Here is a 12,919-nt window from a genome sequence, read left to right as displayed (position 1 = left end):
GCCAGGCGGTGGTGGCGCACATCTTTAATCCCAGCACTCAGGAGGCAGAGGCAGGTAGATCTCTGTAAGTTCGAGGCCAGCCTGGTCTACAAGAGCTAGTTCCAGGACAGGCACCAAAGCTACAGAGAGACCCTGTCTCGAAACAAACAAACAAACAAAGAAATGGGCCTCCCTCCAGCAGGATGCATTGCTAGCAGCAGGGGCTGAAGTGTCTGTCATCTTCCTAACTTCTCCCTTCCCACGCTCTGGTGCTTTCATACACTATCCCCTGAGCCAAATAAAAGCATGGGGACTCTGCTCACCCAAAAAGGATCCTAGATTTCTGGGACTCACAGCTGTCTGACCCATGAGACAGAAGGGGAGGCACTGACATTTTTTTGTGACTGGTTTACAGATCAAGAAGAAATCCAGGCCTGGTGGTGGTGGCACATGCGTTTAATTCCAGCACTTGGGAGGCAGAGGCAGGTGGATCTCTGTGAGTTCAAGACCAGGCTGATCTAAAAAGCTAGTTCCAGGGCACCCAAGGTTGTTACACAGAGAAACTCTGTCTTGAAAAACAACACAAAACAAAGAACATATCCAGAGTGACTGTCATTAGTGTTGTACTCCCCACCCTCGGTGTGATGGAATAGCATAGGTAGTAGGTACACAGAAGACACTGTTAGGGCTGATTCTGTTTCTTGATTTTGTATTTTAAATTGGGTTTGTGTTCTAGCTATGTAGCCCAACCTGGCCTGAAACCAGCGATCCTCCTGTCTCTGCCTCCAGTGTTGGGATTACAAGTTTGCCTGGCTAGAGCTGATTCTGAAGATACATCGAGCCTCAATCAGCACTGAGCTCAAAACGCCAGGCACACATTGGAGAGGCACGGGGTGTCGTTCCAGAAGCGCCTCCCTGTAGGCTGGTACCTTATTTGGGGTCTGGACATCCTGTGGACTATACAGGGCCATTTCCATTCTCCCTGAGGGCAAATGGAATCTGGGGACCTGGGGCAGTTAAGCGAATGCGATGCCCCGACATGTCCTTTCGAGCCGGTGGCGTCTATGGTGTGAAGGCTTCCCAGCTTGGGGCCTGAGGGCATAACTCAGGCGGTTGTAGCTGGCATCGGGGACATTGGCCAAGCAAGAGGCTGAGAGCAAGGATGGAGTGCTAAGAATGGAAGACGCGCTTCTGGAGAAAAGGGACCAAATCACTTCCGTATGATGGTCCTGGAGAGAAGACAGCAGATGCCAAGGGTTCTCAAGTCTGTGAGCATCGCGGGCATCAGACTGACCAGCCTTTGGGTTTTCCGAGAGCGTCCCCGTAGGCTCAAGTCCCTAAGGAGAAACTGAGAACTAGACAAACACGAAAGCCAGCAGGTCACCTGGGCGGGACCCGGGACGGAAGAGCTCGCGGCAGGAAACACGTCATTTCCGTTGTGCGGCGGGGGACACACGTTGTGTAGTCGTGCAAAAGAGGCGATGTGAAGTTCGACTTCCGGTTTTGTGCGACGGAAGTAACGAAATCGCCGTGCGCCGCAGAGTGCGAGCCGAGGTCGCTATGAAAGGTGTCCTGTGTTCGCGGGCTGCGGGGTGAGCGCTGTGAGGTTCTGGTGGGCTAGGGCGGGAGGCGGCCGAGGCGGCGGGACGCTTACTCCTGACTCTCTTCCAGAGCGGTCCGGGCTCTGCGACTCGTGGGCTGGGCTTCGCGAAGCCTGCATCCGCCGCCCCATGGCCGGTCTCCAGCCCGACCCACAGACAGGGAAGAGGAGGAGGAAGACCCCAACCTCCCCATTCAGTTTTCCTCCAGCAAAGCCACCCCAGACCGCTGGACGGTCGAGCATTCCCTGGGGAAGAAGCAGCAACGGCCCTGGTGGAAAGTGCTGCCGATCACCTTCAGCCTCACAGTTCTGATCCTCTGGTGCTATCTGAGGGAGGAGACCAGCACGGACCAGTGGTTGAGAGAGGTTTTGGGAGAGGTAGACAAGGAGGACGAGGAGGAGCCAGACGATCGTCTGGAGGAACCTGAAGCTCCGACTTTCTACGGAGCTAGAACGTAACGGTTCCTGCTGAGAAAGGAAACAGGCAGCCGTCCTTGTTTCTTTGTCAAGTTTGGTGATTTCTGACCTAGTACTGCGTGCGTCTTCGATGCTTTTAAAGGACTTGGATGACGCTGAGACGCGAGAACACAGCACGGAATTGGGGGCTCGAAATCTAACCCTTGCCAGACACGAATGCCCAGTGATTACGTCTAAAGGACTTTTGAGATTCATAGAAAAGGTTTTGGTTGCACCGTGTGCTGTTGAATTTGTGATGTGTTTGTACAGCCTAATCATGTTTCCAGAGCAGTTCCGGTGGGGATGTTACCTGCAGGTCATTTGCTTTCTGAGACAGAGTAACTTCATAAGTTTTACACTTTGTATTGTGCCACGGTGTGTACAACATCAGTAGAAGCTACTTTAAATACTAACAAATGGAAAATACATTTGGTAAAGCTTAATGAATACAATTCTCCCCTCCCCTTGCATCAAGTGTTTTTTTTGTTGTTGTGGTGGTGGTGGTGGTAATTGATTTTTGATTGCTTTGAGACAGAGTCTCCCTGTATAGCTCTGGCTGGTCTGGAACTAGCTGTGTAGACTAGTCTCACCTCAGCCAGGGATCTGCCTGCCTCTGCCTTCAGCTCTCTAGTGATGGGATTAAAGATGTGTACCAGAACCTATGGCATCTTGTTTTTAAAAGGAGTAATTTCTTAGGCCAAGCACTTAACCTTTTCTGGTTTTTTTTCCCCCTTCCATTTGAGAACTTAAAACCAAGCAAAACAAAAACCAGTGCTTGCCAGAAGTGGTAATGGATGCCTGTAATCCCATCACTTAGAAGACTGAGGCAAGAGGATCCTAAGTTTAAGGTCTGCCTGGACTACATAGGGAGATCCTGTTTCAAGAAACAAAATTATTTTTCAATGACACAGTGAATTTTGTTTCTGCCTTTTTATTTTTTGAAAAAAAGAAATGTCGGGGGCTGGAGGGATGGCTCTGCTACACTTTTCAGAGACCTTGAGTTCAAGTTCCAGCACCCACGTGGTGGTGGCTCACCTCCATCTGTAGTGGGAGGCGATGCCCTCCTCTGGTGTAAAGGTAAACATGCAGATAGCACACTCATAGATGTATTAGATAAATAATTTTTAAAAATTATTATGTATACAATATTCTGTCTGTGTGTATGTTTGTAGGCCAGAAGAGGGCACCAGACCTCATTACAGATGGTTGTGAGCCACCATGTGGTTGCCGGCAATTTGAACTCAGGACCTTTGGAAGAGCAGGCAGTGCACTTAACCACTGAGCTATCTCTCCAGCATGATAAATAATTTTTTAAAAGGTTGCATTCCATGCAGCAGGCCCACAGTGCAGCTAGGCTGGTCACTTCTCCCTGGTGATGTGCATAGTTGAACTCACGAGCCAGGGAGAGCTTTGGCTGTTTGGCACAGTGGGCACACTTAAACATGTTTTATTTTATATTGTTTGTTGTTGTTTTTGTATTTTGAGACAGGGTTTCTCGGGAACCCCATCTGTCCTGGAATTTGTTCTGTAGACCAGGTTGGCTGTAGCTTTTGTGTTCCCTAAGGTGCTCAGCCTGATGACTTCTCTGGGTAAACATCAGCTAGGGAGAGGCCCTGCAAATATGAGCGAGCACAGGTAATTGCTGCATGCAAACGACGTAGATAACCCATTAGGCGGAAAGAAACGATTACATACAACATGTTCTTTCAAAGGGAAAGAAATTAATCTAACAGCCACTTAAAAATTAGGTTTATTTTATTTGTATGATATATGTATGTATGAGTACCACATGCTTGCCTGGTGCCCATGCAGGTCAGAAGAGGGTGTCAGTCCTGGACCCGGAGTTACGGCTGTGAGTCAATATATGGGTCCTGGGAACTGGCCTTGGATCCTCTGGAAGAGGAGTCAGTAACCACTGAGTCACTTCTCCAGCCCCAACAGCCACTTTTTGTAAGCTCTTAAAAATGGATGGGCTTAGTTGTGTTGGGCAGTCTCCCAAAAAGTGAGCTATGACACACAGAGAAAAACTTGTTCTTTTTTTTTTCCCATTAGTTCTAGCCCTGGATAACAGCTTCAATAAAAAGGAAACTTGTAGCCAGGCACTGGTGGTGCACGCTTTTAATTCCAGCACTCGGGAGGCAGAGGCAGGTGGATCTCTGAGTTCGAGGCCAGCCTGGTCTACAAGAGCTAGTACCAGGACAGGCTCTAAAGTTACAGAAAAACCCTGTCTCGACCCCCCTCCCATACAAAAATAAAAAGGAAACTTTTAGATCTTATGTGGGCACCGCAGGTGGCCTAGTTTTCATCCCCACTTCTCAGCAATCTCTGAGATGTGTTTACTCCTCTGTAGGTGCCCCTGTCTGTCCTTCCCTCTTTGTTCAGTTTGATCTATTTTGAAATGGCAATGTTCCTGGGTTTTTTGTTTTGAGTCTTGGGTATAGCCAGGGCTGGCCTAGACTCACTATCTCCACCTCTTGAGTGTGAGGATTACATGCTTGTGCAATCACATCACCTTCCTTTTTTTTAAAAAAAAGTTAGCCGGGCGGTGGTGGCGCACGCCTTTAATCCCAGCACTCGGGAGGCAGAGGCAGGCGTATCTCTGTGAGTTTGAGACCAGCCTGGTCTACAAGAGCTAGTTCCAGGACAGGCTCCAAAGCCACAGAGAAACCCTGTCTCGAAAAACCAAAAAAAAAAAAAAAAAAAGTTAATTTCAGGGTTTGTGGGCTAGGGCTAGTTATCACAAGGCTCTGCGTTCTACCTCTAGCACCACAACCAAAACAAGCTACCAAAAGCTTCTAACAAATTATCTACACAATGCCACGAAAGAAGTCAGTCACCCTACCAGCAAGTGATAATTTTACCTTTTCCGTATTTTTAAATGTAGCTTACATATTTGGGTCATATTATCTTTGTTCATGTTTCAGATCATTATTCCTGGAGATGGGACAGATTATTTTCTGTAAACAGGAGGACCAATTGCTTTCCAGCTTTTCCTTTCAGAGGACTTGCATTTATGATGTCTCATGCTACACAGTTACATGCTAATTAATGCTAGCCCTGAGTTCTCCCTTCCGAATTCATCCTAGCACCTGCGGAGCCCCGCCCACAACGTGCATCCAGCACCGTGAATCCCAGCTCAGTCATTCCTGACCACCCTGTACATCCTTTATCCTAGGCGCTCATCTGCCAACCTTTTAAAACAATGCTTTTTTTTAAAAGCATCTCAGAGAATTCACACTCGGCCCATCCTTAAACTCACAATTTCCTGATAAAGGGGCGACTATGGCCACGGTCTAATTATACACCTTTTCTAGCTAAAAGAAGCTTGTGCCCACCTGCAGCCCTTGCGTCCCAACACCGGCCCACGGCGCTGGACCCAGAGGCCAGCGAAGGGACTCTACAACAACGGGCGTGTCCTGCTTTGCGCCCATAACTTGCTGCCGTAGGGGGCCCGTAGGTTCTGCGTGTCGCCCCCGCCGCACGGCGCGCGTGGGCGAGGGGTCGACGGGGGCGTGGCCGGCGCGGCGTGCTCGGGGGTGTGGCCGGCGCGGCAGGGGGCGCAGGGGGCTCTGTGCGGGGGGAGATCCGGGGGCGCCGGCGCGGCGCATGCGCGCTGCATTGTTTTGACTGAAAATGCCGTCGGTTTCGAAAGCGGCGGCGGCGTCGCTGAGCGGGTCCCCCCCGCAGACCGAGAAACCAACGCACTACAGGTCAGTGCCTGGGCTGCGGCCCGTGGCCTCCGTGACAGCGCGGCGCAGGGGAGCGGCTCGCGCGCGCCCCGGGCCCGGGTGTCGCCGCTGAGGGTGCGCCCCGCCCGCGCCCCCGCCACCAGCCCTTGCGGGTCACGCCGTCCGGGCGCGGGCCGCCACCTGAGGTGGAGAGGTGGTGCCCGGGGTCTTCGGCGACCACTGGCCTGGGGACTGGGCTTGCTTCTGGTCTCCCGCGACCCTGTGCGCCAGGTTGAGTCTGGAAACAGCGCCTGCGTTCCGGGCTCAGGGCCGCGCCTGGGCTGGAGATGGACGCACGACCACCCGGACGCGGGCAGTCGTCGCCCGAGCTTGAGAGGCGGCGCCCAGGGTCTGGGGTGGCTTCTGGGTTGGAGGCGGAGTCGCACCTAGGGTCGGATGGACGCTTGGGCTGTGAGCCTGGGGGTCGTTTCTGCGGCGCAGAAGAGGGGTTGCGCTTGGTGTGGGCGGGTGGAGCTTGCAGTCCATCTGGAACCGGAGAAGGGAGTTGCGCGGGAGTCGGTTGATGGGGTCTGGGGATTAAGAGGTGGCGCCTGGGGTCAGGGACTGTGTTGAAGGGGGCGGAGAATAGAGTCTAGTTGTGTAGAGTTATCTGGGATCGGACTTGGAGAGACATGCTTCGAGGAGGTGTGCGTCTTGAGTTGGGAGATCTTATCTGGGGACTGGGAAGTGGTATTTGGGGTCAAGGGATTGAAAATCTGTTTGGAGTTACCTGGTCTCTGAGTTGGGGAGTGGCGCCTGTTGTCCAGGGACTGTGCCCGTGGAAAGGGGAGGGTACCAGGCCGTGGAAGTCAGATGGACTCGGGCGGTAGGTGGCCGGGGGGGCTTCGTGTCTGGGACCCTGCCCCGCCGCGTCCCAGGGGCCTCCAGCCGGCGGCGGCTGCGGCCCGCAACGCTGTTTGTCTTTTTAGGTATCTAAAGGAGTTTAGGACAGAGCAGTGCTCCCTGTTTTTGCAGCATAAGTGCAGCCAGCACAGGCCGTTCACCTGTTTCCATTGGCATTTCCTAAATCAGCGTCGGCGCAGACCGCTCCGACGGCGGGATGGCACCTTCAACTACAGCCCGGACGTTTACTGCTCCAAGTACGATGAGGCCACCGGCCTGTGTCCTGACGGCGACGAGTAAGTGGGGCTCCGGTGGGTGGCTGCTGGCCTCTCCCCAGGACAGGTCAACAGGTTCTTGAGGTTCCTGGTTTTTGTGTTGAGACAAGATCTGTATGTAGCCCTGGCTGTCCTGGAACACTCTGTAGACCAAGCTGGCCTCCGACTCAGAGATCCACCTGCCTCCGCTCCCCAAGTGCTGGGGTTAAAGATGTGCGCCACTATACTGACTTTTTAGTTCTTTTTTAATATCTGCTACCTGTAGAGCAGAACCTCATTTTTACGCAGGTTTTACAGGGCTTTGCAGTGTGTGTGTGTTCCCATTTTTAGACTAGTTCCCTGAACTATTATGTGTGTTGTAGGGGGAAATCTTTGGTAATTCAAGCTGATTTTGATTCACTTTCCACCCTTATCCCTCCCAATGCCCTACTTTAAAATTGGCCGAAGTTTTGCAGCTACCTGATTTAAAAGGGTTTTGTGTGGCTGGTTGCTTTTCAGTCAAGTACTTGCTTACATGAAAACATGGAATGTTTCCTTGCTGCTTACTGTGCATTTTGGTTTTGTTTCATAACCCGACCACAAAAAATATGGAATGTTTCATGAATTTGCGTATTATCCTTGCACAGGGGCTATGCTAATCTTCTCGGTGTCATTCCAATTTTAGTTTATGTGCTGCTAAACTTACCTGTGTATTTTAAAGGAGGGGAGCAGAATTGTTACTCTGAAAAGGATTTATGGGATGATTTTACCTTTTATTTGTTAATAATGTACTGGGTATGAAATGACACTCATGGCCGTGCATCTAGGCAAGGTCTTTACCACTGAGCTACCCTCCCAGCTCATTCTTTTTATTAAAAAGAAAAATAGGAAAATTGTTTTATTTGCACGTTGACATTTATGTAACACTTTCAAATTTTATTAAGTCAAGGTTTTGCTTGGGTTGGTTTATGTTTTATAGGTTTCTAATGGTATTATGAATAGATGTCTTTACTTGTGTGTCTGTGCATGTGTGCTTGTGTGTGCAGGTGCAGAGTGTCTAGGTACTTATACTCTCGGGCATTCACAGAGTGGAGTTCGCGGGTCAGTCTCATATGTGTTCATTACTTTGTTTTGAAAAAGGAGTCTTTCAGCAGGGCAGTGGTGGCGCACAGAACTCGGGAGGCAGAAGCAGTCTGAGGCGAGCCTGGTCTACAAGAGCTAGTTCCACTATAGGCTTGATACAAGAGCTAGTTCCACTACAGGCTTGATAGCTACAGCGAAACCCTGTCTGCAAAAACAAAACAAACCAAACAAACAAACAAAAGGCTTTCATTGTCCTGGAACTGGTTAATAAGCTCGCTGGTCTGCTAGCAAGCAGGCGCTAGGGACTGCCTGCATGCCTCCCTGTCTCTGGGATTGCGAGTGTGTGCCACTATGCCCCGCCTTTTTTTCCTTTTTTTTCTTTTCTTTTTCTTTCTTTTCTTTTTTCTTTCTTTTTTTCCTTTTTTTTTTTTTTTTTTTTTTTTTTTTTAGGGCTCTAGGGATCAAACTCAGTTCTTTATGTCTGCAAAGCAAGCATCTTACTGACTAAGCCATCTCTCCAGCCCCATATGTCTTCGTGGTGTTCAGAGAGAGGTGGAACATAGTGTCAAGAGGTGTCACCTCTGTCCTTTGGGCAGTTTGGGGATGTGGGAGCAGGGTAGCCGCTTCCTGCCTGTGAGGTCAGTCTCTGACATGTCAGAGGATCTGGCACCCAAGAAGTCCTCGTAATAGTCATACAGAATTGTGGTGCTGGAGGTTCTTTTTTGTTCTTTGTTGGATGTGGGGAAGTATGGCTGTTTTCGTATATTTGTTACTAGGGAGAGAAAGAACCCAAGGGCCAACCCTCTCCCACTGATCCATATCCCTAGCTTCTTCCGGAGTCTCAAATGGCCTGAAACTCACTGTGTAGACCAGGCTGGCCTCTAACTTCCAGTAATTGCTTGAGTTTGCCTCCTGAGTGCTAGGATCAAAGGCATGCATGCTCACCGTACTGGGCATTTTACTTATTTTTTCCTTTAATAGGAATTCTTTTTATGTAATACAGGCTGACTTTTCAACTCTGATTCTCCTGCCTTATTCTCCCAAGGCTGGATTACAGGTACTGTCATACTTGGCATTGTGCTTTTCCTTTCTTTTTTTCTTTTCCTTTTTCATTTTGTTTTCAAGGCCGAGTTTCTGTGTGTAACAGTCCTAGCTGTCCTGGAACTAGCTCTTGTAGACCAGGCTGGCCTCAAACTCACGGAGATCCACCTGCCTTTGTCTCTTGAGTGCTGGGATTAAAGGCGTGCATCACCACTGCCCAGCTTTTCTTTTTTTATTTTTTATGGTGCATTGGTATTTTGCCTGCATACATGTCTGTGTGACGGTTTCAGATCTCCTGGAATTGGAGTTATAGAGTTGTGAACTGCCTTTTGGGTGCCGGCATTTGAACCTGGGTCCCCTGGAGTGTAGCCAGTGCTTTTAACTAGGGAACCATCTCTCCATCTCCAGTCCCATCCTTTGTTTTTCTTTTGTTTTTTTGTTTGTTTGTTTGGTTGGTTTTGGTTTTTGCTGTTTTCTTTTTCTTTGAGACATGGTTTCTCTCTGTAGCTCTGGCTCTCTTGGAACTTGTTCTGTAGACCAGGCTGACCTTGAACTCATGGAGATCCATCCACCTGCCTCTGCCACCTAAAGGCATGCACTACCACCTTTGCCCTTTGGGCAGTTTTTGGGTAGCTGCTTCCTGCTCAGAGGTAGGTGTGTGTGTGTGTGTGTGTGTGTGTGTGTGTTTTGTACACATGAAAATTCGGATGCCCACAAAGGCCGGAGGATCTCTTGGAGCTGAAGTTACAGATGGTTGTGAATTACTCACTGTGAGTTCTGGAAGCTCAACTTAGCTGCTCTGCAAGAGCAGTATATGCTCTTTTTTTGTTTTGTTTTGTTTTTATCAGTTTTTTCCTTAAATGTGTTTATTTTCATTTTATGTGCATTGGTGTTTTGCCATGAGTGTCCTGTCCCCTGGAACTGGAGTTACAGACAGTTGTGAGCTGCCATGTGGGTGCTGGGAATTGAACTTAGGAGCATTACATGATTTTAATTGCTGAGCCATCTTTTCAGCCCCTCATAGAAAGATTTTTAGTGGATATATTGTTGTTGTTAAAGTAGCTTGAGGGGAGAACTTGATAAATAGTACAGCTTGCTGAGCTTCAGTTACTGTAATGTTCTAGAGCCAGCAACATGGTTCACTGGGTAAAGGCACTAGCTGCCAAGCCTGATGGTTTCAGTTTTATTCCTGGGACTCACATAATGGGAGAAGAAAACTCATACAAATTATACTCTGGCTTCCATACATTTGCTGTTGTATATGTGCATGCTGGCGCACACACTCTACGTATAGTAATTTGTTGTTGTTGTTTTGAGACAGGGTTTCTCTGTGTAGCCCTGACTCTCCTGGAACTCACTCTTAGACCAGGCTGTCCTCAAACTCAAGAGATCTGTCTGTCTCTGCCTCCTAAGTGCTAGGATTAAAGGTGTGTACCACCACCACCCAGCAGTAATTTTTTTTTCCTAGACATAATTTGTATAGCCCTGGCTGGCCTGGTTTTGAACTCACAGAAATCCACCTGCTTCTGCTACCTAAGTACTAGGATTAAAGACACCTGTGGTATTTAATTAATTCCTTTTGAACTGGCTCCTTCGAAATGCCCTCAGAAGACAGCTAACTCTCTGGCTAAGATGTGGCCTCAGTTCCCAATTTTCCATGATCTCTTGGTCACATTGGGGCTGCTGCTACCTGAGTTTAGAGTTGGAATTCATGAGATGGTGCCCTAGAGTATGGCCTTGGGAAATCTTGTAGAATTCACCAGTGATAATTTTAATTTGTAAAAAGAAAGCATGTCTTAGACTGGAGGGTTGGCTTAGTGGTTAGGAGCACTTGCTGCTCTTACAGATGACTTGGGCTCAGCTCCCAGCACCCACATGGCAGCCAACAACCCACCTATGACTCCAGGCCCAGGGAACCGACATTTTTCTGAAGTCTGCAGGTGCCAGGTACACACATGGTACACAGATATACACGCAGGCAAAATACTCATACACATACAATAAAATAAATCTTAAAAAGCAGAGAAATAGAGGCTGGAGAGATGGCTCAGAGATTAAGAGCACTGGCTGCTCTTCCAGAGGACCTGAGTTAAATTCTCAGCAACCACATGGTGGTTCACAACCATCTATAATGAGATCTGGTGCCCTCTTCTGGCATGCATACAGAATAAATAAATAAATCTTTTTTAAATAAAAAAAGAAGAAGAAGAGAAATAAAGCCTGTCTCGGGCAATTTGGTGGTCTTGGTTATTGGAGCACGTCACTGCTGGGCACCCAGGTGTGTCTCTCTGTAGATTCGCCTGCTTCTGCCTCGCAAGGTCTGGTATTAAAGGTGTGTGCCGCCACCTCCAGGCTGGTGTGTCCGTTCTTAATGGAATGGAGTGTGCTGCGGTGAACACCAACCTCCAGGTGTTCTTTAGTTGTGTCCAAGGGGTAATTAACCATATGCAGTTGTTACTGACATGCCAACTAACATTTAGGCTTAGTAGCTTGTAGTTTATCATTAGGAAACCTAAGAGGGACTTGTCCAAATGCTTGCCATTCAGCTGGGGATGTGTTCTGTGGGCATGCGTACCTAAAAAGGGTCAGGTAGGTCTTAGGAAAGGTTTTTGTTTGTAATTTATCTCGAGCACACGGGATGAGTTGCTCTTCAGGAAGCATCTGACAGGCTGCCTCCGCTGGGAGTCTCTGCTTAGTAATTACTGAGAAGGACTTCCCCATCGCTGCACACGTGGAATGGCTGTCATTTATCTTATTAATAATTGCATATTCTGGTTCATGCAGGGTTGCCATAGAAATTGTGAATTAGATGGTACCTTCCAGAGTATTGATGGTGAGGCTTTTCCTCTATCTCAGGGTCTTGAAATCCTATATTTTTGGCATAGTACTATCAAACAACAAGTATTTATTATAGTGCTGGAAATAGTACCCAGGTACTCAAAAAAGCTAGGTGTTACCTCTGAGCCTCATGCCTAGACCCACAAGTCCATTACTTTAAAACATCATTTCTCAGTGCAAAGCCTCTTTAGCCAGTGTGTGGTAAAGTGAGCATCCAGTTAGTCTTGATGGTGGCTGGGCCTGTCCAGGGCTCTGGGTCTGCTCCAGGGGGGTGGGCACCTTTAGATGGGCAGCACTGCGGGCACTTCTCGGTCCCTCCTCGGCCCTCACTCTTTCCTTCTGGTTTTCACACTGTCACCAACCTCGATGAGCACCCCCCTTCCCAGGTACCATCTCTCCCCTTGGAGTCCTTTCAACGCTCCCTTGTCCACACACACACACACACACACACACACACACACACTTTGGGAAAGCTTGCTGCCAAACAGTCTCATTAAGATTCCTGCTGCACTCTTTCCTGGTTGGTGGTCACCCCCCTTACTGCTTCCTCTTAAGACCCCTATTCAGCCTGTCCTCCCCTCTAATACTCCTTGGGCAACTACTGAACCCCTGCCAAATACTTCATTTGAGGGTTTGGTCCCAAACAGTACTGCCTCCTTCATCCCATCCTGGCCGACATCTTGCCCTTTTTTCTGGCGGGCATGACATTTTTCCAACATTGGCCTCTATTGGTTGCTTTGGGTCATGTGTGATGTTCCTTGCCCTCATGGGAATTGGCCTTCAGGCTTCACATGGCCTGCTTAGGTTGACCAACTAATTAGCTAGTGGTGGATCCGTGTCGACCCACACCCATTAAGCAGCATCTAGGGCAGGCAGTGGGGTTATATTCATGTGTGTGCACACCCAGCATGGGTGCTCCTGGAGCTGCAAGCACAGTAAGTCAGTCTGTCTGTATCTTTCCATCCATCCATTTATCTTCTTACTATGTGGCTTTGGCCGGCTTCAAACCCACGGGATCTCCTATCTCCTATCTCTGCCTCCCAAGTGCTTGAATAAAAATCATGTGTAACCACACCCAGGACCTCTCTTTTGAGGTA

The 12,919-nt window shown here is 48.9% G+C and overlaps 2 protein-coding genes and 1 non-coding gene across 7 annotated transcripts in view; 2 read left to right on the top strand and 1 right to left on the bottom strand.

The window, feature by feature from the left end:
- Positions 1-1,449: 1,449 nt before the first annotated feature.
- C4H16orf91 (chromosome 4 C16orf91 homolog) lies at positions 1,450-2,505 on the top strand. The gene is made up of 2 exons (XM_038328119.1): positions 1,450-1,571; positions 1,651-2,505. The coding sequence occupies exons 1-2, from the start codon at positions 1,540-1,542 to the stop codon at positions 2,036-2,038; spliced, it is 420 nt and encodes a 139-aa protein (XP_038184047.1). The 5' UTR covers positions 1,450-1,539; the 3' UTR covers positions 2,039-2,505.
- Positions 2,506-5,628: 3,123 nt separating this feature from the next.
- Unkl (unk like zinc finger) overlaps positions 5,629-12,919 on the top strand; it is a 42,281-nt gene continuing 34,990 nt past the window's right edge. For 3 of the 5 annotated variants that reach the window (XM_038324661.1, XM_038324660.1, XM_042054821.1), the window contains exons 1-2: positions 5,629-5,745; positions 6,693-6,902. In XM_038324661.1, the coding sequence (XP_038180589.1) occupies positions 5,669-5,745; positions 6,693-6,902 (287 nt within the window). In that variant the 5' untranslated portion in view covers positions 5,629-5,668. The remainder of the gene's footprint in view (positions 5,746-6,692; positions 6,903-12,919) is intronic. The other 2 variants (XM_038324662.1, XM_038324664.1) reach the window with 2 other exon arrangements.
- Positions 7,463-7,566, bottom strand: LOC119813772. Its single transcript, XR_005285232.1, has one exon. It is a non-coding gene; the product is annotated as a U6 spliceosomal RNA (small nuclear RNA).

This window comes from Arvicola amphibius, chromosome 4 (assembly GCF_903992535.2).
Source record: "Arvicola amphibius chromosome 4, mArvAmp1.2, whole genome shotgun sequence".
NCBI lineage: Eukaryota > Metazoa > Chordata > Mammalia > Rodentia > Cricetidae > Arvicola > Arvicola amphibius.
The sequence above is the reverse complement of the archived record's forward strand: the minus strand, read 5'-3'. Positions and strand labels throughout refer to the sequence as shown.

Coding starts and splice junctions, on each gene's coding strand:
- C4H16orf91 (XM_038328119.1), top strand. CDS start 1,540: ATGAAAGGTGTCCTGTGTTCGCGGGCTGCGGG. Junction 1,572..1,650: donor CTGTGTTCGCGGGCTGCGGG/GTGAGCGCTGTG, acceptor ACTCTCTTCCAG/AGCGGTCCGGGCTCTGCGAC.